Source organism: Amborella trichopoda, chromosome 10 (genome assembly GCF_054954075.1).
Source record: "Amborella trichopoda isolate Santa Cruz 75 chromosome 10, AtrichopodaSantaCruz75HAP2 v2.0, whole genome shotgun sequence".
In the NCBI taxonomy this organism is placed as follows: Eukaryota; Viridiplantae; Streptophyta; class Magnoliopsida; order Amborellales; family Amborellaceae; genus Amborella; species Amborella trichopoda.
Genome location: NC_142345.1, coordinates 34,875,771 through 34,900,304, shown reverse-complemented (window position 1 = coordinate 34,900,304; position 24,534 = coordinate 34,875,771). Strand labels below are relative to the sequence as shown.

Below are 24,534 nucleotides of genomic sequence, written 5' to 3'. Positions count from 1 at the left end.
TTGGCATTACGCTGTGTGGAATACCCATTTAAGTGTGTAGACACCCCATTTTTAAAAATAGTAAATTCTATGATACTCTTGAACTCTTAAGACCATACTATCCCAGTAAACTCCCGAACCATAGACCATTATAGTCCGTAATCCTTGTAATCCAATTGCAAAATCATTGTTTTATTAATAAATCAAGTAAAAATAGAAAAATAGCTTATTTTTACTGGTAGGCAATATTTTTACTGATAGGCAATATCACAAACACTCAACTTGCTAATTTTGATCATATTTGGGCTCCCTTTCACCCATAAAACGGAAATTTGGTTGGAAAATCTGCTTAAAATTGATATATATCTATTTTAGTATGATTTCAAACTTCATATAGACACATTTTCTAACCTATTTAAGGTGAGACGTTGTTAACCCATAGGCCACGAAATCAGAGACAACCTAGAGGACGTACAACATAAACTCAATCCTGATACGGGCGAGGCCTCGGGAGTCCCAGACCAATTGGCCCGGTCTGGTATATTTTTACTCTTTCTTATGTTTCTTTTATTAGAGTTAAATTAGTTTTATTGTTTTTTACATAGTATTTCGTGCTATTTGGATCGATGCTGGCTCTCTCACTGATCTGAGAGCGGATCTATTTGTTTTTTTAATAGATATAGCATCTTATCATAATTTGATTTTTCCACTCCCTATCACTTTTTTAAAATCAATTTGTGATGTTAAGATCTGAGGGATCTTTCTCTGAAGACCTCAATCAATTTGTGGTGCTCAGATCTGAGGGATTTTGCTTTGAATATTTCAATCAATTTGTGGTGTTCAGATCTGAGGGATCTTGTTATGAAGATCTCTTCGATTTGCATTGTAAACAGTTTGGCGCCTACCATGGGGCATTTTGAGCTAGATTGTACACAAAAAAAAAAAGCCGAGATCTTCTTTTGAGGGCCATTTTTTTTTTCATTTTATTTAATTGTACCTTGCGCTAGTTTCTTTTTTTTTCCATAATTTGGTGCTTGTCGATTTTCTTTTCTTCTCCACCTCCTTCGATTTTACATCTTTGGTTTCGTGTTAACATTAAAAAATTGGGCTTTGATATCCTCATTAACAAAGTTTGGATCCTATTGTATTTTCACAAAAGAGCACGTTTTTTTTAAGATTATCTAATGCTTCAAAAAGATTAGGAAAGAACGTGTTGGGGATATGGGGATATCTCTTATTTAGTATTTTACCTATTACATAGGTAATTATAGGATATAGAGTCATAGGTTTATCTTGTTTACTTTTTAAGTTATTACAATCGAATGGTGAATTAGCAGTAGCGTGAGCTCTTTTAGAAAAGCATTATTTTGGAGAGATAAAGAGGAGAAATAGCGAAGTGAAATTGAAGGAAAATAGGGAAAAAAAATAGGAAAGGAGATTGAGAAAAATACGGAGAAGAAATAGAAAAGAGGAAATTGAGAGAAAATAAGAAGAAGAAATACTGAAATGGGAGATTGAGAGACAATAGAGAGAAAAGATAGTGAAGAGGGAGAGTCTTAGGGCGTGGGAGAGAGGGAAAATAAAATAAAAATTATTTGCAAAAAAAGTTTTTTTTTTTTGTTATTTATAAAAGGTCCACTTGTTTGGTTTTTTTAAAAGAACTTTTAAATCCTTTCTCTTTTTCAAGAAGAAAATTTTATGAAAAATAAAATCATTTTTTTTAAAAAGGTCTCTTCTTTAAAAAGAAAAAAAAAACAAAAGAAAAAAAAAGAAAAGGATTTCTTTTCAAGCCTTCTTTTTAATTTTTTTAAAAAAATTATTTTGCTAGAGAAACTTGTTTGGATTAAAAAAAAACAATTGTCAAAAAAAAAAAAACCCAAATATCTTTTAGGGGAATCTTTTTAAGTCTAAATAAATAAAAAAATTCATTAAAACAACACCTTCCATCCAATTCATCTATCGCTGTACTTCCTTTGCTATTATGTTTACAGGCTTTTTTTTTTCTTCCTTTTTGAGCCATTATCATCATCTTCTTTGTTGTGTTGATCCCTTTTTCTTTGCTATTATATTTGCAAGCTTTTTTTACTTCATTTTTTAGCATCATCATCTTCTTTGTGTTGTTGATCCCTTCTTTTTTGAGCCATTATATCATCTTTTTTATTGTGTTTATCCCTTCAATCATGACCATCACGTCTTTCTATTTCTTTCCATAAAAATTTTGTTAACTCGTTATTATCTTGCTAAAGGATGAGATTTTATTTCTTTCCATAAAAATTTTGTTAACTTGTTATTATCTTGTTAAAAAGATAAGATTATGATAATTTTCTTTCTTAGGCATAAGATTCTAGTCATTTTCTTATTTTCTTTTTAATAAGATTTTGGTAATTTTTTTCTCAGGGATAAGATTCTTTCTCACCATCACCCCCTTTTTTTATAAAAAATTATTTGCTTGTTATTATCTTGCTAAAGTGTATCGGGCTAAACGGATGGATAAGCTTCTGTCAATCTTCTTTCTCTTCCTAAAATAAGCTGGTTGATCTTCAGCTCATAGCCATCACCCTTTGTTAACTTGTTATTATCTTTTTAACTTGTTATTATCTTGCTATTATCTTGCTATTAACTTGTTCTTATTCTTGCTAAAGGGTTAAAGGGATAAGATTCTGGTCATTTCTTTCTCTTCTTTCGTAAAAACAGGCCCTTCCATTTGTTTAAAAAAAAAACGCTCGTCTTCTAAAAAAATTAAATTAAATTAAATTAAATAAATAATACCTCTTCTCCTTCAAAAAGAATTGAGCCCTTTTCATTTTCAAAAAATAAAAAATAAAATTTTCTAGATAATTTTTTTTTTAAGAAGTCTCTTTCTTTCAAAAAAAAAAGTTTATTTTCCTTCAAAATAAAGATTTCATTCTAAGGTGTTTTTGCATTAAAAAAAGTGATTAATTTCTTCTCTTGTAATTTAGTACTTGATTTAAAAAAAAAAAAATCACTTTTGCGGCAATTTTGCTTTCCAAAAAAAAAAAAATTGCCCTTTATTTCTTCTAGTTTCTTTCTTTTCTTAGTTAAAACAACAAAATACTCAAGAAAATAACTTTCTTTTAGGCCTTTGCCATCTCCAAAAAAACAAAAGAAAAACTCTCATTGCTTCAAACAGAAAAGAAAAGAAAAGAAAGTATGAATCACTTTTGCTAAAAAAAAAAAAAAAAGGATAGCTGTTGTGAAAAGTTGTTTTTATATTTTTAACGACATTCTTTCTCCAAACACAGACACACACATTGAAAAAAAAAAAACAAAAGTGAGTGTTTGAAGCCATCTTTCTTATCCACTAAAAAGAAAAAGATATCTTTAGCCATTTTAATTTTAAAATAAAAAAGCACTTTTTCTAAGAAAAAAAAAATCACCAAATTTTTTAGGAATCTTTGTTTTTATAAAAAAACAAATCTTTTAAAGGATATCTTGCTTTAAAAAAATATATTTTAAGGCCTTTCTCATTTTTGAAAAAAAGTAAATTTGCTTCAGCAAAAAAAAAAAAGAAAACAACAACAACAACAAGTTTTAAAGCTTATTTGGTTTTTTTAAAAAAAATCACTTTTGCTACAAAAGTTTTTTTTACTAAGCCATTTCATTTTTGTAAAAAAAAAACAAATAAATAAAGAAAAAAGAGAATCTTCACTTAAATAAAAAAAATCACCTTTAAGGCATCTTCTTTTTCAGAAAAATAAAAGAAAAAATAAAAATACTTTGTAAAAAAAAAAAAATCGCTTTCTATTCTTTGCTTGCAATTCAACATTTTTCACTTCTCTTTGTTCATCAAAAAAAAAAAAAAAAAGGGGGAAACTTTTGAGAGTCACCTGCATTCTCTCTCTAACGTGCCTTGACCTATTCACCCTCGACTCAGGGTGCACTTAACTAAGCACGGGTTGTGTCCGATTCCACTTTTATTAACCCTATACCTTCTTAAGGGTTGCTTACCCCCACACTTGAACTATGCTTTTGGTCGGTCAAGACTCCCACTCAAAGCGCACCTCACTCGGCACGATTTGTTCCAAGTACTCTTATTTCTTTGCTTCTTGTGTGTTTGCTTGCTTGCCACTTTTTTTTTACTTGCGTGCTCCTTTACACCCCATTGCACATAATAGACCGGGGAAGCTCGGGAAACCAATAAATTTTTTCGAAAACCCCCAAACTCTAATATTAACTGTTGTGAGGGAAACCTAGCCTTGAAAGCCGAGGCGGATGGGATTCACAAAAATTTAACTGAGTGCCCCTCTGTGATCCTTAACCTCAAAACAACTCCACACATAATAAGACCTGGGTGATTCCTTTAAGCGCTTTAAAAAAAGTTCGATTTTTCAAAAGGCTTGGGGTGATCACAATAGACAAACAAGTATTTCTGGAAAAACTGGTCCAGACTCCATACCGTGATCTCATTAGAAGACAAAACCAGGTGTTTTTACCATTACATTGCCGAGTAACACAATCATCCAATGTGAATTAGAAGGGAGGAGAGAGAAGTTTTATTCCCAAAAAGGAAACAAGAAACAAAATTGGAAAGAGTAAATTGATACGACAGACGAGTTTTAGTTGAGATGGTACCATGCTCACATGAAGCTGCAGCGCATATAGTCTCAATCTATGGTTTAAAAAATGGATCGGTGTTCTGGATTGGGCATTCCAAAAACTCATCTAGATCGGTGAATCGGTGATCCAGATCGAGAATTGGTCGAATTGAGATTTAAAAAAAATACAAAAAAAATTATTAAAATTTATTATAAATGTTTTCTTTTAGAAATCCAATAAAAAATGAGGGTATTACATTATTAACTTTAATTTTTTTTTCATCAATTTGTGAATATTGATAGGTTCTTTCCCTATATAAATTTATGTTAACCATTAAATTTACATCACATAAAAGAAAAATCATCAAATTATCATGGATAACGTATATAATTATACATAGACTACAATAAAGAGTAACCTAAAGCGATGAAAAAATAGCCACTAAAATCTTGAATTGGTGGAAAACCCTAATCTGCTAAAAAATCCCAAATTATTAGAACCTAACTAATTATCATCCAAAATTATTACAACCTAACTAATTATAATATTATATACTGAAATTAAAAATTTTGGTTTACATTTTAAAATTATTTTATTATACAAATAATAACAAATCAAAAATATTTTATAATATTATCTAATTTAAAATGTATTATTGTCAACTGTAAAAACATTATTACATTATATGATTTATAATGTAAAAATTAATAAATAAAATAAAAGATTTGGTTATCAATGTAGAAATTATTAAAATACGTACCGATTTTTGAAATAACACTTTAATTTTTCAAAAATTTAATATTTTAGGTTTCTAGAATAAGTTTAGTAAAATAGATTGTTAGTAGCAAATAATTTATAGCATTTGGGACATCAAGGAAGAAATTACAACAAAAGAAATAGATAGCTTTTCATATTATTTCCAACAAAAATAATTTATAGCGCTTGGGACATCAAAGAAGAAATTACAACAAAGAAATACAATACATAGCTCCCAAGGAATAAATTGGACGTGATAATCGTCAACACCACCTTGCCAAATGTGATATAATGTTTCCTATTAATTGTACATATACAAATTCGATCTTCCTTTAATGATGTTTGTGGGAACTATCCCACATCGAATGATCGGTATTGCACTTTCCTCTAGAAATAACAATGTAGTAGCTTATAAAGTACATGCGTAAAACTGTTGAGGCAGTGCAATGTGTGAGAAACCACAAGTAATCGTTTCACCGCGGGTGTGAGATTGTGCCACGTGTTGAATCGAAAATTGGTGATGTCAAAACCCACCTGTTTATGATGTCACAATCAATATCCATTCGACCCAAATCATTGAGTTTTATGAAATATGGTTTGGAAAAGGTAGAGAGAAAGAGCTTTAATATATATATATATATATATATATATATATATATATAACGAAAAGTTTTGGTAATCTTTAGAGCAATCTTTTGAGCAACCCTTTAGAGAAAATAAAATGCATGCGATGAAAAATTTATTTCTTTTGAAAATAAAAGAATGTGCTACAATTAGATCGCATATGAGTGAATTTAATTCAATTTCTACACAATTGAGGTCTTTGAAAGTGAATTTGGATAAAAAAGTTTTATGTTTGCTTTTGTTGAGTTATTTGCCTATTAGTTGGGATACCTTAGTTACCAATGTGACTAGTATAATGGACAACAAGTTTAATTCAAAAGATGTTGTAGTTTCATTGTTAAATGAAGAGACTAGAAAGATATCCACACAAATGTTTGCTGAATCAAATCAAGCATTGGCAGCAAGAAATAGAGAAAGAACACAATATAGAGACCAACCCTATTGATTTAATAGGGGTAATTCTCATAGCAAAGGAATTTCCAAGTCATAAGGCAAAAAGGTTACTTGCTGTTATTGCAAGAAACCTGGTCACATAAGGAAATATTATTATACTTTGAAGAATTAGCAAAAGGCCAAGGGCAAAGATAGCCATGCTAAAGCAAGTACAATTTCAAATGGTGAAGATTGGATCACTTTAGTATTGCATGCACAACATTGTCTATTATAGATACTTGGGTTTTAGACTCTGGTTCTTCATTTCATGTTTTCCCAGAAAGGTCATATTTTTCATCATACGCAGATATAGATGGTGGCTTGCTTTATCTTGGTGATCATCGAGCTTGCAAAATATTGGGTATTGGAAATGTTGTTATCAAGCAATCAAATTGAAAGAATCACACATTGAGAAATGTCAGGCATGTTCCTGAGTTAAAGAAAATCTCATTTTAGTCGGGCAGTTAGATGACTCTGGTTTCATAGTGACATTTGAAAATGGTCATGGAAGATTTCAAGAAGTTGTATGGCAATGTTAAAAGGGAAAAAAGATGAGACTCTCTATACTCTTCATGGCACAGTTCAAAAGAATGATGCTACAGAGAAGATCATTGTTGTAGCTAGTAATCATCAGGATATACAGATTTGGCATAGCCATTTGGGTCATCTCAGTGAGAATGGTATGAAGGTATTGCAAACTCAAAATTTTATTCATATTTCTACGCATTCATTTCTTGATTTTTGTGTCCATTGTGCCATTGGTAAGCATCGTAGAATTAGTTTTAAATGAAATGAATCACATAGAAACAATAAAGCATTAGAATTGATATATTTTGATGTTTGCGGCCTTTTTAATATTAAATCTCTTGGTGGAGCTTCTTATTTTGTCATTTTTTTTTATGATTATTCTAGATATTATTGGTCGTATCCATTGACATCTAAATATAAAGTTTTTGAAGTTTTCAATATTTTTAAAGCCAATGTTGAAAAAGAAACAGAGAGATTTATAAAATGCTTGCAAACTGATAATGATTGTGAATATTACTCGAATGCTTTTGATATGTTTTGTAAAAAGAATGACATTCATAGAGTAAGGACTGTTTCTAGGACACCACAACAAAATGATGTTATTAAGAGGATGCACATGACCATCACTCAAAATGTAAGACGCATGTTTTCACAATATGGTATTGATAAGCAATTTAGGGTTAAAGATGCTAGTACGACTGCATATTTGATCAATAAGTCTCCCAGTGCACTCTTGAATAGTGAAATACCTGAAATTCTATGGAGAGCTAAAAGTTTGTCTTAGGAACACTTGAGAACATTTGGGTGTGAAGCTTATGTTCAAGTGCCCAGTGAGAGAGGAGTCAAGCTGGATGCCAAGTTAAAAAGATGTGTTTTTCTTGGGTATGGTGGTGATGATAGAGGTTATAGGATTTCGGATCCTATTGCCAAGAAGACTATCAGAAGTCAGGATGTTCTCTTTAACGAGAATATAATGTTTAATTTATTTCTTACATTCGATTTATAGTTGTATTCAACTACTTCGCATTGCACCAATTGAGTACACGATCTTGGATGAGATCTCTGCATTTGAGATTCCCGATTCCACAAGCTAAGGGGTTCTCGAGATCCCTACGATGATCACCAATTTGAAAGAGATTTGACCTTTATATTCTTTAACCCATCCTCTATTAGTCTTCAAAATTTCAACTTTGTATGATGAGATTATGTTGAGTTTAGTTTGAACGAGTTCCAACAGCAGCTAGTTACCTCATTAGTGTTATAGCTCATGATGAACTTTTAGAATAGAAGCGAGATAGGTGTCTTGTGTGGATAGGCTTATGCTCAATTTCCACATTCATTGGAAACAATACTTGTTAATCATGCTTAACATCCCTTACCTAAAAGAATTCATTGTGCTTTGGTGATATCATATCCTTAAGATGACCGGATATTTAGGAAAGGGGCCGGGTCGTAGTGGTAGCACGCCCATACCTAATTATTGTATTGCGGTTTTCAATCCTGCTACACCACCCATTGACATCTTCAAAAAAGCTAACTCTGTAATCTATATTAATATGAATGGACAATAGTTGTGATTGTTATAAACCCTTGCTGCTTTTTCAACAATCGATCCCAACAATTGGTAGCAGAGACTAGGGTTTGTTCTTCATTGTGCCTATGAAGAAATGGCTTTTTGCTATTGTGGTTATTTGCTAAACTTTTCTTGAAAATGGAAAGGGCAATGGAATTTGAAAAATTAAATCAAAGTAATTGGCCAATATGGAAAATGACGATAGAAGATTATCTTGCTGGAAAATAATTTGATCGGCCACTTCGAGGTAAGGAGGCCATGTCTGTTGGAATGGAAGATTGGAAATTGGATGTTCTTGATCGAAAATATTTGGCAATTATTTGATCATATATTTCACCATCAATTTTATTAGACATTTGCAGAGCGATGGTCCTAGCGGAGCGGTTTTGGGTCCAAATCTTGGATCTGAACACTAGTCAAGTTTGGGTCTTGGTCCATGTAGACCCGGACCTAACCCAAATAATGTTGATATTTAAATAATATTTAACATATGATATTTAAATAATATTTAAATCAATACAACTATATCTTCTTAGTTATAATATTTAAATAATGCATGTATATATTAAACAAATTTATGAAATATATTTAACTGCATATTTTTATTTTTGGGTCTTGTTCAGGTCCCACTTTATATTTTTAGATTCGAGTCCAGGTCTAGACCTGGGTCTCATAATATTTGTTTGGGTATTGGTATGGATGTGGGTCTTGGCTTGACCCGACCTGTTTCCACCCCCATTTCTAAATGATGAATTTGCAAGTGTCAAGTGTGAGATAAGAGCAAAGGAAGATGAAAGAACTTTGGAGAGAGAGAGAGAGAGGGAGGAAACATATGTAGATTGAGTACCAACATGCCATAATACAAGTTTTGATTTGCAGTCTTTAAAGACATGCATCACGACAAAGGTAGATGGGGAGGTTGTAGGGAAGCAAGCTGAGATGAGTTTTGGGTGACGAAGAAAATTGTAGAGAGAGGAGAGGATGGTTTTGTGTGGAGATTCCGGTGATGGAGATTGTAAGGAGATTGTATCAGTTCGGATTGATCCGTCAGGAAGATTGCTTTTGGATGCACATTTTCCTGTTGTGGGATCCTTCTCCCCACTCTCGAATGACATCTTTGGTTTGAATGATTGGGCCAAAAGGTGTTGGGGTTTGACTTATGCTCCGAAGGTTAAAGTAATGGGGGATAATAAGATTGTCTTCCTTCGGCGTAGTAAAAAGGATGCTAGTAGGGTTTTAGAAAATTGGTTTGTCAGAATTCAGGGCAAGCTCTTATCTCTAGATCTCTGGAAACCTTCTTCCCATCTTTCTTACATTCCAAAGGAGAGCTTGTGGATCAGATTGTCAGGTATTCCACCCCATGCTTGGTCGATGGATACATGTTGAATGGTGACTAATTCTTGTGGTGAGTTTTGTGACGGTGATAAGGCTTCCCTTCAAGGAGTTGACTTGAGTTTTATGAGGGTCCGTATTTGGAAATGGAAGGTAGCCTTTGTTCCCAATAGGCTTACACTTTTGGTGGGCTAGGAATCTTTTTCTATAAAGATCTCATTAGATGAGAAAAATGTTTGCCCTCAACCACCGGTGATTAAGACCGGTGGGGATCATCTCAGGGACTTACGGGGGTGGCAAAAGGTTCCTCTCCAAACCATAAATGAAGATGATTCAGGATCAAGGTATTCCATCGAACCATTCCAGAAATTTTTCGATGAGGAATAAGCGTCGTAATTTTGGGAAAACAATGAAATGATTTCAAAATATGAAAAACCGCTAGATACCGGTGGCCGTTTCACGGAATGCCTACCGTTTGTGGTCCCAACGGCTATTGATAAATGTGAGAGTACATACGGTAATGTAGTCTGGGTGGCCACGCCACTTAACGTTTTGAAGGGAAATATACATGGCGGCATATCTCGATATTGAGGCACCAACCTCGGGGAAGGTAGTGGTTGATGTGCAGATTTCCCTGCCTTTATCTCCAGCGGCCCCAATTTGGGGTATGGCCTTCCTTTCTTCCCCTTATCTCTTCTAGGTTAACGACGTAAAGCCCACTGCTGCAGAGAAAGACCAAAATTTTCAGTGGATTTCTGTGGTTTGTTGCTGCTCTTATTGTGGTAGGCCATAAACATTGTTTTGCATTAGCTCTGAACCTGGTGTTGCTATCGGTGGCTAATATGTATCCCCTGTCTCATTGTCGTGCTGCTAGGAAACTTCATTCTTCACCCAAGCCTGGTTTTGACCCTCTTATTGTTGATCCCTTAGCTCTAGTGGTGCTTGAGGAAGGGGATGTATAGGTGGACTTAGAGGAGTGGGAGTTTCTTCCTGAGGTATTGGAACAAGAGGTTGAAACTGTTAATGTTGATGGGCCTGTTGAGCCTGAGGTCCAATTCCCTAAGCTTGCTTTGGTGGAAGTGGATGCTCGCAGCCCCCTCAATGTCGTTTGGCATGATGATAGGCCATTGCTTCTAAACTTTTACGTTACAAGTCCTATTGTTGAAACCCTTTCATCTAAGGCTTCAAAGGCAGGGGCTGACGCTGTGTTGAAATCCCAGAGTACTTTTGAGAAAAAGGTGATTTCTTCCATCGTCTCTGACTGTGGAATGAATTTTAATATTCCAATTGGAGAGGTCTTTAGGGAGATAATTGCAAAGAAGAAGGCAAGAAATTTGATGCTTGGAACAAGAAGGATGTGGTCGTGGTTAGAACGCCCACTAGAGGTGGTAATTGAAAGCCAAAGGAAAATCTCCGACGAAGGGTCTGCAGGCTCGAGGATTTGTGCGAGTAAACCAGGCTACGAGAGGCATTGTCATCGCTGATGAATAGATGATTGAGGTCAGTTGGGGGACTATCTTTAGATGAAGATGAGAACTTGGACGATGCTATGAAGGATGCTATGGACCCTGATGTGTTCTTCTTTAGCTTGAGCTAGGATGGCCCAGGTTCTTCCTCTACTAACCCTTTCTCATGAATATTATTTCTTGGAATGTTCGAGGTTTGGGTGACCTCATTCGCAAGAAAGACGTTTTATTTTTGGTTTCTCATTTTAAGCCTGTTGTACTCATCTTGCAGGAAACTAAACATCCTAGCCCCACCATTGTGAGTGCTAGGGAAATTTGGGGTCCTGGGTCTGTGGATGTTTTGGGTATTGACTTTATTGGGGTTTCTGAGGGCTTGAGGATTTTCTGGGATCCTACTATTCTGAAGTCTTTTTGCTCTCTTAAAAAAGATAATTTTTTGATGGTTGGTTTTGCTGGGCCTGACGTTGATTTTCGTTGGGGGTTGTTGAATGCTTATGGTCCTCAAGTTTTGCCTCAAAAGCAAATTTTTATTAATGAGATGTCTGATTTTATTAATAGTTTCGGTCATCCAGACTTTAATTTTATCAGGTGGCCTGATGAAAGTAATTATGGTGGACCGATTACGACAACAATGTGTCTATTTAATAGATTTATTGAGACCCATGCTTTGATAGACTTGCCAATTTCTGGCACAATTTTTACCTGGTCAAATGGTAGCTCCTTAAATTTATCGATATCTAAGTTGGATAGATTTCTGGTGTTTGGGGAGTGTCTGATTTCTTCCCCCTTGCCTCGGTCAAGGCTTTACCCAAGCTCTCCTCTGATCACACTCCAATTCTACTATGCTCTAAAGTTTTTTCTTCAGGACCTAAGCCTTTCAGGATTGAAGCTAGTTGGTTAGCAGAGAAGGAGGTGCTTGATCTTATCAAAAGTGTCTGGGAAAATTCTATTTCTATTGGTTCAATGGACTTTCATTTTCACAAAAAGCTCCTAAGTGTGAAACATAAGCTTCTTGCTTAGAAGAATGATAGAGCATTTAATGTGAAAAAGAAAATCGAGGAGGTGCTTAGCGCTTTAACCAAGGTGGACTCTATGGTTCAAAATTCTGGAGTTCTATCTGAGGAGTTGGTTTTAGTAAGGAACTCTAAAATTAATGAGCTTCATGAACTCCGCAGGGTGGCAGAGGTGTATTGGAAGCAAAGATCTAGGGTCAAATGGCTAACGGATGGGGATTTAAATACTAAATTCTTTCATGTCATTACTAATGGTCGAAGACATCAGAATGATGTTTCTGGGCTTTTGATTCATGGTGTTGATCCTGATGAGGTGGATGGAATGTCTAATGCGGTTATCAGTCATTTCAAAAAAGCTTTCACCACTGAGGTAAAGGTCACACCTCGGTTATCTAGAGTGGGCTTTAGATTTCTTTCGGCTTATTCGATATTATTGCTTGACAGGGATATTTTTTTAGAAGAATTGAAAAAAACAGTGTTTGGGCTTCTCGGGGATAAGGCTCCTAGACCTGACAGTTTTCCACTATTATTTTTTCACAAATTCTAGAGTTTGGTCTCTTTGAAGTTACTGAAAATGGTGCGTGGTTTTATGCATAGTAGTGAACTCTTTAAAGGTGTTAACTCCACTTTTATCTCCCTTATTCTCAAAAAGTCTGTTATCGGAAGCCTTAGTGATATGAGGCCCTTTAACCTTCTCTCGGGCCTTTATAAAATTATCGCTAAGGTTTTGGCTGAAAGACTTAAAATGGTATTATCGGAGATTATTACTATGCCCTAGTTTCATCAAGGATATGATGATTATCGATAGTATTTTGGTTGCACAGGAGTGTATTCATTCGAGAGCTCTAAGTGGTTGTGCAAGGGTCGTAATCAAATTGGATATGGAAAAAACTTATGATAGCGTTGAATGGAATATTCTTTTAGAAATTATGAAGAATATGGGCCTTGCGGAAAAATGAAGAAGTTGGATGTATGGGTATTTATCCTCTGCATATTTTTCTATTCTTTTCAAAGGTTGTCATACAGGTTTCTTTGGAGCCTCGTGTGGGCTTCGTCAAGGTGATCATTTGTCCCCTTTCCTGTATACCATTTACGCTGAGTGCTTTTGTCATTTTGTTCGAAATGTTAAAGCAAAATGGCATTTTAGATGATTTCTTATGCTTAATAATGCTATGTGTATATCGCACTTACAATACGCTGATAATACACTCATGTTTTGTGAAGCTAATTGTGATGACTCTATGGTCTGTGACATTGTAGGGGGTGCTGGGATGTAAGGTGGAAGTTTTCCCTAGTTTGTATTTGGAGATGCCAATTTCAGATGGTCGCCTACCTATGGCCATTTGCGACAAAGTCATTCAGAGGATACAAATTAAGCTTGATTTATGGAAGTATAAATATCTCTTTTTGGTGGTAGGATTACCTTAGTTAAAGCTTGCCTGTCAAACTTGCCAATATATCAGCTTTACTACATATTTCCTCTCGGGTTGCCAAGAAAATTGAATCCTTAATACGAAACTTCCTTTGGGGGTCTTTTGATAACTCCAAAAAATACCATCTTCTACGATGGGACAGAGTGTGTACTCTTAAAAATGAAAGTGGTTTGGGTAATAGAAAAACTAGATTGGTTAATCAAACCTTATTTTGTAAATAGTGGTGGAGAAGCTTAAACTTCAAAGACCAGTTGTGGTATCAAGTTATTTCTTCTAAATGTGAAGAAGATAGATTTAAAATGTTGGTTGGGCTGAGAAATGATACAAGAGGGATGTCTTACTACTGGAGATCCATTAACTCTTGTAAACCATTGATCCATAGGGATATTAGGTAGAATCTTGGGGATGGCTGTAATATTTCCTTTTGGCACCATAAATGGTTAGGTGATTCCCCTTTGAAATATGTCTTCCCTTTGAATTTTCAGCGCATAGATAATCCCAATGCCCTTATCTCTGATATTTCTGAAATCAGAGGCAATCTGGTTGTTTGGAATTTAGTCCTCCCCTATAATAGAATTTTGCACCAAATTTTTCAGGAATATGTTTGTTTGTTAGCACTTCTGCAAGAGGTGTATATTTCGCAAAATGCACGTGATGAAGTTGTTTGGGAGCTTGATTCAAATGGATTATTTTCGGTGAAGTTAATGTATAATCCGCTTTTCCATGATCACTAGAGGTGGTCTATGTCAAAAACTGCAGCTGTATGGAAGTGGCCCTTGCTGCTTAAGATTCGAGCATTCTTGTGGTTGGCAGTGCAAGATAAGATTCTCACTGTTTATAACCGTATCAAAAGAGGAAAGATCTTGCCAAATATTTGCTTATTATGCAAAAATGAAACTGAATCAGGTGCTCATCTATTTTTACATTGTTCGTTTACGCTTAAAATTCGGCATTTGTTCTTTGACAAGCTTGGGTGTGCTATAGTTATGCCTGTGGCAATTAAAGGGATTATTTCAAATTTTGGAGTTTATTGGCTTCCACAAACTGGTATGGTGATTTGGAAAATTGCGAGAGGGCTGATTCTTTGGGAAGTTTGGAAGGGAAGAAATAGAAGAGTGTTTGAGGGTATTTGTTTACCTATGGAAAGTATTTGGGAGAAAATTTTACATTCCATTGACTTTCATGTTCAATCACAATAGAGGAGAAATATATTCTTGAAGTGGATGTTAGGAGAAATTTTACAAATCTTTTCCTTTTAAGATCTTTAAGTGTAGGCCTCACGGGAGATGGATACCCCCTTTGGTTGGGGTTTTTAAACTTAATTTTGATGTGAGCTCTTTAGGAAATCCGGGTCCTACTGGCTTTGAAGGAGTGGTGAGGGATTGGAATGGATCTGTTGTCTTTTCTTGTGCTGACCCACTGGGAGACAAAACTGCAAATGATGCAGAATTATTGGCTCTCTTATATGGTTTAAAATTCTTTGTGGCAAGGAATTTAGGGTCTTATCGTGTGGTGAAAAGTGCTTTTTTGAATGTCATAAAGTGGTGTAAAAAGGAGTAGAAACCACATTGGGAACTTGGGTCCATCTTGTTACAAATTTGGGATATATCTAGACCTTTCGTTTTCTCCTTCGTGCATGTCTTCTGTGAGGCCAATGTTGTCGCAGACTTCCTTGCCAAAGGAGGAACTTTTTTAATTGAGATTATCGTCTTAGAGTTTGTAATTTCTTTTAATCGTTGATTAATAAAGTTCTGAATTTCTATCAAAGGAAAAAAAACATTTGCAGTTGGTAAGATCAATGTATTGGAAGCGATTTCGTGGCACGCAATGCAGTGATGTTCGGCCACTGAGCTTCGGCACACTATGAGTATTTGGCCATGCATAGAAAATCGAAAAAGTTATTATCACTTGAGTGATTTACGTACGAACATAGTTTGGGGGACTTCATTACCATTTGACGATATTTTTTCCATAAATTACGAAAAGCACCACTTTGTTCCCCGTTGTTTTTTTTTACTTAAGTAGCCCTCTTGTCTGGCAATAACATCGTTGGACAAGAGAGCCTCTTTAATAGGCTACGTACTATCACGTGTGAATTCGTTGAAGCACCCAAAGTGTTTTTATTTTGTTTGGTCATATATTGGGTTAATGGGGGACTAAGTTGTCCAGTAGGACCTCTTTGTTTGAAGGATTGTTATAACGTGAAGTTTTTAAACATTCCATATCGAAGGATCCATTATTAAGGCATTGCTTATTAGAATTGTTTTTCTTTTCCTTTTTTTTTCTCTCTTTTTTTAAGGTGAAATGCGGATCCATGACTTACTTTTTGCATGGTACTAAAGTTTATTATTGAAAGTTCGAAACCATCAAGATCATGCAATAAAAATACGCATAATCAAAACAATCATTTCAAATAAAAACAAGTCAAGGTAGTGCTTAGACTTTACGGAGAGAGGCAATTGGTAAGATGGTCACGTTGTTCCGTACTACCGAACTGAAGAACCATCAGAGTACACACGGAACGCTCTCAGATGAAAAGAAATGGTTCTCTCTCTCTCAAGAATCCACCACTCTCAGCGTCCCTTCACCTCCGCCTCAAACCCATCTCTGTTGGGCCTTGACATGAAACCATAATCATGTCATAACACCCCTTCCAAGGGTGTGCTATTACTCTTTTGCTCACATCATATATGGCCCAACAAAATAGAAACATTTTCATGCGCATAAACGAACTCACGTGTAATAGTACGTGGCCTATTAAAGAGGAAGCTTTTTGTCTATTGTTATTATAGGATAGGAGAACAATAACCAAAACAAAAATGGAAAATCTTGTGGGGAAAAGAGTGATTCCCGTAATTTATGAGAAAAATATCACCAAATGATGCCCGTCATACCTAGAAAAGCAACAAAACCATGTTTCTCTTTATCAAGTAATTTATACCATAAAAATAACTTTCACATGAGAAAGTAATTCACATGACAACAGGAAATGGCTTATCGGATTGGGAATTTAGTTCATATATTACTTCTAGATTTTAGTTTATCTAGAACTAAAATTTTTCTTTTTCTTTTAATTTATCTAATTTTCTTTTTTTCCTTTTTCTTTTAGTATATCTAAAAAGAATTAAGGCCACAAAAAATCACCCCCTCCCCAATTTTTTATTTTTTTAATATTTTCCCTATTTCTTTTAGTTTATTTTTTTAGTTTGTTTTTTATTTTAGTTTATTTTTCTTTTAATTTATTTTATTTTTATATTTTTTAGATCAGCAATCAAAACTAATCACGATAGTTTGCCAACATGTGGGGTTAAATGAAGCCCACTACATAGCCTTTCATGGGAATTTGGTTTAATTCCCTCTCTATATAGCTAACCCTTCATGGGAATTTGGGTTAATCCCCCCTCTATATTGTAATGATGGTGGGCTTGCTTTTGGAGTACCACATACCATGCACCCATTTAAATGCTTCTTTGCCGGAATTTGGAGCACTTACCTTTACCTTAGGAATTTGGGTGAATTTCCTATTATATTTCTTGGTTTTTTTATTGACACTTGCAACAGTCAAAGTGGGCTCACTTCCTTTTAACTTTCCTTTTTTATGATTTTTTTTCTTTGTTTGGATGAGCTTATAACAAAAGAGAAAATAAAAATGAAAAAGGTGGCGGCGTGGGTGCGTTCGTGGTCTAGATGAGGTCCCTTTTCTAGTTTCATTTCAGTAAAATAAAAAAAAGTTCCTCTGCTTGTGTGAGTATGGGCCGGGCTTTAGGTAAGCCAGGATTAGGGCAACAGCTGGCCTGTACTTCCTCATTTTTCTTTTACACGAAAGAGCAAATTAAACAAGAGTAGTAGAAATAGAAGAAGAAGTGGAGGAATTATAGAGAAATTTGTTGACAAGTGAAGCTTCCATGTAAAGCATGCAACCACCCTCATAAGCACTGACGTTCTCTCGCTTGCATAAGCACCTTCATAGGGAATGACCTCTTCTTGATTCGGGGGAGGGGACCACCTTAGACTATGTCTCCTCTCTTCCCTCCGTCCCATAATTATTCACTTACCCTCTTATCTGATTTCTTTCTTTCTTCCTTTTTTTTCCGCTAAAGGTGTACATGGATCCTGAGGCCACTATTCCGTGTTAGGTGGACCTCGCGTGCAAGTAAAAGTGTGCATGATGGCCTCGATCCACGTATATGAAACACACAAGCTCAACAAGGGCTGGGACCGTCATGCCTGAATACACATGAGCGGTAGGCCCATAATCCTGTGCCCCAAAAAATAAATTTCAAGTTCGGCCCGGTTCCGGCCAGCAATCTTGTCTACAAGGTTCGAAACAAAAAAACGGGCCAGGCAAAGCCAGGCCTTTTACAAATGCAGGCAAATTTTTATTTTAAGAAACATATGAAAAAATTTAGGTATAGAAAGTACGCCAGGCCTATCAAAAGCCCGGCCCGTACCCTCAATCCCAAAACCCTGCAGGCCGTGCTGGCCTGTTAACACACGACGCGACGAGCGGGCCTTATGGGCCCACATGGTGGGGCTTGTACACCCCGTGAGGCCAGGTTGTGGGGGGCAGGGGGGATTGCTCACTTCAGTTGTCATTTCGTGCATAAAATCAACCAATAATGTAGAGACCCACCAAGAATGCTCTCCAATACGAATATCGCACGAACCACTGTGGACAACGGAGAAAACAAAAAAGCTATTCATTTTTTCATGGGGAGGGGATTATTGTTCACTCTAGTTATCATTTCGTACATAAAATCAGCCCAATAATGCAGAGACCCACCAAGAATGCTCTCCCATGTGAATATCGCACGAACCACTGTGGATAATGGAGAACGAAATGCTGTTGATTCGGAAAAAGCTCTCACAAAGACCTACTCTGAAATGAGAGTAGAAAGAAAGGAACCTGATGTGTACTGTGAACCCTACCTAGCCGCCACTTTTTTTTAACTTTTAATTCTTCTCTTTTGTTATAAAGTCATCCAAACATAGAAAAAAAAACAGAAAAAAGGGAGACAAAGGAAATTACCCCACTTTGTCTGTCGGGCATGCCAATAAAAAACTAAGTGAAATAATAGGAAATTCACCCAAAATCCTAAGGTAAGGGTGAGTGCTCCAAATTCCGACAAAGAAGCACTCAAAGGGATCCAATAGTGTGCATAGTATATGGTACTCCCCAAGAAAGCCCACTATCAATACAATATAGAGGGGGCATTAAGCCAAATTCCCAGGAAAGACTATGTAGAGGGGCTCATTTAACCTCACATTTTGGCATATTATCGTGATCAATTTGAATTGGTGATCTAAAAAATATATATAAAAAATAATAATAATAAATAGGGTACGAGGGATGACTCTTAGAGGCCTAAAAAACAATTAGATAATCTAAGAAAAAAATGTGAAGGGGGAAGACCAAGCCAGTACTAATTCACTTTTAAAACTAGTTTGGTCCCTACTAATTCCCTCGAACATACAATTTCCAATTCATAATGGAATTATTTTTTCATGCGAAAATTACTTGTATGGTGTAAATTGCTTTATAAAAAGAAACGTGGCTTTGTTGCTTTCTAAGGTCTCAAATTGACTAACTTTTTCGCTTTTTCAATCCATGGCGAAATACACGTAGTGCGCTCACGCTGAGTTGCTGAACAATATTGCGGTGTGCCTCACGAAATCGCCATCAATACATGGCTCTTGCCGACTGCAATTGTTCTTGTAGCATTAGGGGGGCAATGGACCCGTCCATTGTCGGGACCCGATGGGTAGACCCAACTTCAGATTCATGCATGGGTTCAATTTTTAGACCCGATGGGTCAGATCTGGAATGCTATTTGGGTCCGGGTCTAGATCCTTCTCTTTCCCGTACCTGTAAATTGTTGGAGATAAACCACTTTACTTTAAACCTATTCGTTTAGGATATTAAGGATCATATACGATAAGAACTCGTAGTCATCTTTAGCTATTAAATGACAAATCATATGCCTTAAAATTTGTTAGGGGTTTTTTGACCTGGTTGTCAATAATATAGGTAAAAGATGGTAAGAAAAAGGGCAAAGAAAAAAAAACTCATAATCATAGGGTGGCCTCAGGCTCCTTGTACTTTAACGGAAAAAAAAGAAAGAAAGAAAGAAATCAGATAAGAGGGTCAGTGAATAATTATGGGACGGAGGGAAGAGAGGAGACATAGTGTAAGGTGGTCCCCTCCCCCGAGTCGAGAAGAGGTCATTCCTATGAAGGTGCCTAAGCAAGCGAGAGAACGTCAGTGCTTATGAGGGTGGTCGCATGCCTTACATGGAAGCTTCACTTGTCAACAAATTTCTCTATAATTCCTCCTCTTCTTCTTCTATTTCTACTACTCTTGTTTAATTTGCTCTTTCGTGGAAAAAAAAAATGAGGAAGTACAGGCCAGCTCTTGCCCTAATCCTGTATCAAAGCTTTTTTGCTGGTCTAGATCAAATCTTTTCTGAGTATGGGCGGGGCTTTAACTTTCCTTTCGTGGTCTAGATCAGGTTTTGCATACATAAAATACCAGGTTTGTCTTGACCCGATTTTTTGTTACGGACCTAGTAGACAAGATTGCTGACCGGACCCAGGTCGGGCTTGAAATTTATTTTTTCGGCGGCCAGACTTCTGGGCCTACCTTTCATGTGTATTGAGGCATGGCGGGGCCCAGACATAGTTGAGCTTGTGAGTTTCATGTGTGTGGATCGAGGCCATCGCGCACACCTTTGCTGGCCAGTTGAATCCACCTACCGCGGAGAAAACGTCATTGTCTATGAGGAAGGTTGCATGGCTTATAAATGAGCATCGGAGCTTCACTCTTTCATAACAAATTTCTCTGTGTTTCTTCTTCTTCACCTTTTTCAACTACTCTTGTTTAATTTACTCTTACTTGGAAATTTTAGAAGAAAGGAAAATGAGGAAGTATAGACCAGCTCTTGCGCTAATCTTGTTTCAGAGCTGTTTTGCTGTGATGGTTATCCTCATCAAAGTAGCATTCCGGCGAGGGATGAGCCCTACCATCTTTGTTACCTATAGGCAGTTAATTGCCACCCTCTCGATTGCGCCTTTTGCTTACTTCCTAGAAAGGTACTTTCTCTTTCTCTCAAACTCTCTGTGAATGTAGCAGTTACATTTGTTTTCTGACTATCTCATTCTTAGAAATTATCTCAGCGTATTCCATAGTTCTCTCTCTCTCTCTCTCAATATTATCCTTGGAATTATGCAGGAAGACCAGACCTCCCCTGTGCCTGAAAACAGTGGCTCACATCTTCGTAATTGGACTACTGGGGTGAGCACCTTCAAAACTCTAATTGTGTTCCTCACATTCATTTCTGACAATCACAAGCATTCATATATCATTATACTTCCATTGCAGGGTTCCTCTTCTCCAAATATCATACTTTTATGGGCTTTCGTACACTTCATCGACTTTTGCAGTCGCAATATTGAATCTCCTACCGGCTATTACTTTTGTATTGGCCATTATCATAAGGTACTAGGGACCCTCACTTTAATTTAGTCACTAATGTTTTGCTTTTTCTCCCTTTAACATGCCAATAACTGGCACTTTGTTACCCTTTCACCTAAAACATTGTAAACTATTCATCTTTTAGAATGGAGAAAGTGAATGCAAGGAATACAAGGGGACAAGCAAAGATTGTGGGTACCATAACTTGTGTTGGAGGTGCCACGATCATGACATTGATGAAAGGTCCTACACTGGGGTTCCTTGATTTTCTCAAGAAACCCACACCTCTTTCCCGTCTCTTGGATACCACTCCAGGCATTACTCCAAAAGACAATTGGACCTTGGGTCCAATTTTAATAATTTTGGCTGTCATTTCATATGGTGCATGGTTGCTTTATCAGGTAATCCCAACTTTCTAGTCATTGACTTTTTGGTTTTCCTGGGAAAATATCATTTAAGGTGTAGAAATCCTTTATAAAATCATTACGAAGTTCAAAAGAAATCTATAAATATGAGAGCATTACTTTTAAATTTTTATTTTACTCAGAAACCTCCACAAAAGTTATCTTCAAATATTGCCCAAATTGCCTTTATTCATACTTAAAAACCTTGAAGACGCAATGGCATTTTAGGGATCTAACCATGCTTTTAGATATTTTTCCTTTTGTTTATTTGTTTAATGTTGATTTCTTTTTTGTGTCTATGATAAAATTTATCTATATATATATATATATATATATATATATACTTGCATGATTTAAGTTTTTTTTTATTAACCTCGTCTCTTCCTTGTGACATTTCAGTCCTGGGCTTTTAAGGATTATCCGGCTCAAGCATCCCTCACGGCGATGATGTTAGGGATGGGTACCCTTCAGTCTGCCATACTGGCTCTTATCATGAACAAGTCCATTGCGTGGAGAGTGAATTCGAACTTCGAGTTATTCACTTGTGCTTATAGTGTAAGATTACTTCATATGACCTTATTAAACAAACTCATGTCGATTTCTTGTATCCTTACATGAAACAGATTCAATTAATTTAATATCGCATCTAGATGCAAGCAGCATAACATCTCTAAGTGAAACAGATTCAAGCATCTAGATGCAAGCAGCATAACATCTCTAAATATGTAAAAGTTCACTTTATCCTCGTTGTTTTTATATTTTAAGCTCAAAAACTACTTTTCACTAAATTCGAATCGGCAATATCCGTTTTGCAAGATATCCTAGTAGATAAGGATGATAATAATGGCGAAAAGCAGAAATTACAAGTAGCACTAACACCATAAAGCAAATAGAACCAAACGAAATAAAGTAGAGAAAAAACAAGATTTAAGTGGTCCATCGCTAATGTGACTGTATCTATAGGCGAACACAGAACATGATTTCACTATTGCAACTTCAAAAGTACTAGTTGGAATTGCCATGAGATTTGTTAATTACAGCATCAAACATATAAAGAGCTTATATAGCATCTTAAACTCTAACGTAACCCCAAAGAAACATTTCCATGTGTCAAAAATAGTTCTAATAGCCTCCTGACCCTGATAACGAGGGCCAAAGAGCAGAAAGGTTACTTATATAGCAGCACACAACAATATAGATGGTAGAAATTCCATTATTTACGAAACTTTTGTTGCACATCTGCCATAAAACAGTATTTACTTTATTTTCTTTTACTTCTTGCGATTTGGAATTGCGAAACATAATTATTCCTATTGTTGTAAATGTTTTAGTAATTTAGATTTCAAGAAAAGATAAACAAGTCAAATCCACCATGATTGTTTCCAAGTTCTTCACTATTGCATCACTCTTAGGACAATCTTCACTATTCCATCACTGTTAGGACTAATCCACATGTTTTGACGAGTTAATGTTCTTGGTGCAATGCAGGGTATTTTGGGCACAGGCTTATCATTCTTTTTACTAAGTTGGTCCCTCAAAGAAAAAGGCCCTGTTTATACAGCGGCTTTCGCTCCTTTGAGCACAGTAATAGTGGCTATTCTTGAACCCATAACTCTTCGTGTGGATCTTCACATTGGAAGGTGAGTATATTGCTTTCCTGCAAGTCCTTTTCCTGGATGCCTTGAACTAAATATTTGGTAGACATCAAATTAACTACAATCCATGGCCATTTACTTCTCAATTTTTGGTTAGCATTACTTCTTGAAAGATCAACAGAAAATTCTTGCTAGTGTGCCTCAAGAAGCAAACTGTTGCATCTGCACATTAACGGTCTCTGTGGAGTTCATGATTTTAAACGTAGTATGGGTTTTGGTTTTGCAGTGTGGTCGGCATGGTTGTGGTATTTTGCGGGCTTTACATTGTGCTTTGGGGTAGAGCCAAGAATGACAATGGAAAGCAAAAGATCTTGCCAATTCAAATTCGAGATGAATGTTCTCAAAATGTTGAAGAAACTGAGGGGGAAATGAATGTAGTTGAGATGAAGGAAGTGGATAAAATTGGAAACAAATGCAACATTGGGATTGCAGGACCCACCACTCTGCAAGTGTAACAATAGAAGAACTGAGATTATACAGGAGAGAATAAAAAATCTCAAAAAAAAAAAAAGCAGTTTGCATCATAGGGTGGTTCGACACCTGAAGAGCACAAGGCCATGATGAGCAACACATTTGAGCCTTTATTACTTGTTCATTCATTTATTGGAAAATCATCAAAATACCCACCTAAGATGAATTATTTAACATTATGGGATAATCATCGAAATACCCATTTAAGATGAATTATTTAACATTTTGAAATGCCGTATAAAAAGGCATATGATTATGAATTGGAGTAGTACTAAGTGTAAAATACTCAATAATACATCTCTCATGAGTATTTTATTCAATTTCCCTTCATTTATTAAGGTATTTGAGTCCAAATTGTGTTGATATTGTTGAACGAAATTTGCTTAGTTCCCTATTTGGCTTACAACATTCGTGACTTTATAAGATGGTTCTCCACAATGGATACGAAGTTATTGACGCAACTGAAGTAACCATCGACTAGCAAATAAAGCTACATTTTTTAAAGAGAAACAAAAACTTATAAATAAATTGTAAGAAGAAAGAACAAAGATGGGAACCGAGACCTCCGCCGCATATTATATGAACAAAGAGAAGAAAAAAAACCACAAAAGTGTCATCTCTCTGTACACATTATTTGTATTTTCATTCACAAAAGGTCGTGGTTTTCATAAAGTTGCAACCTTAAACAATCCAAGGTGCACCTTCAAGTTTCATCCTAACATATAAGTTTGGTGAAAAACATTATTAAGATTATCTCGAAATCTATTTTTATCTAATTATAAAATTTTAAACTCCTAAAATAGTTAAAATATATTAGATTTATAAAATCTGAAAATCATG

At 35.7% G+C, this 24,534-nt stretch overlaps 1 protein-coding gene and 1 long non-coding RNA gene across 2 annotated transcripts; both read left to right on the top strand.

Annotated features, from left to right (window-relative positions):
* The first annotated feature begins 422 nt into the window (after positions 1–422).
* On the top strand, positions 423–13,911 carry LOC148780173 (uncharacterized). The gene is made up of 2 exons (XR_016043333.1): positions 423–517; positions 13,521–13,911. It is a non-coding gene; the product is annotated as an uncharacterized LOC148780173 (long non-coding RNA).
* Positions 13,912–20,449: 6,538 nt separating this feature from the next.
* Positions 20,450–24,014, top strand: LOC18446623 (WAT1-related protein At4g08300). The gene is made up of 7 exons (XM_020675086.2): positions 20,450–20,782; positions 20,922–20,984; positions 21,072–21,188; positions 21,310–21,565; positions 21,968–22,123; positions 23,057–23,208; positions 23,450–24,014. Exons 1-7 carry the CDS (start codon positions 20,610–20,612, stop codon positions 23,676–23,678), a joined length of 1,146 nt encoding a protein of 381 aa, XP_020530745.2. The 5' UTR covers positions 20,450–20,609; the 3' UTR covers positions 23,679–24,014.
* Positions 24,015–24,534: the final 520 nt, after the last annotated feature.

Bases quoted from the DNA above. Each gene is read 5' to 3' on its own strand.
- LOC18446623 (XM_020675086.2), top strand. From the start codon at position 20,610: ATGAGGAAGTATAGACCAGCTCTTGCGCTAATCTTGTTTCAGAGCTGT. The intron at 21,566-21,967 runs GTAATCCCAACT...GTGACATTTCAG, and splicing joins GTGCATGGTTGCTTTATCAG to TCCTGGGCTTTTAAGGATTA. The intron at 22,124-23,056 runs GTAAGATTACTT...GGTGCAATGCAG, and splicing joins TATTCACTTGTGCTTATAGT to GGTATTTTGGGCACAGGCTT.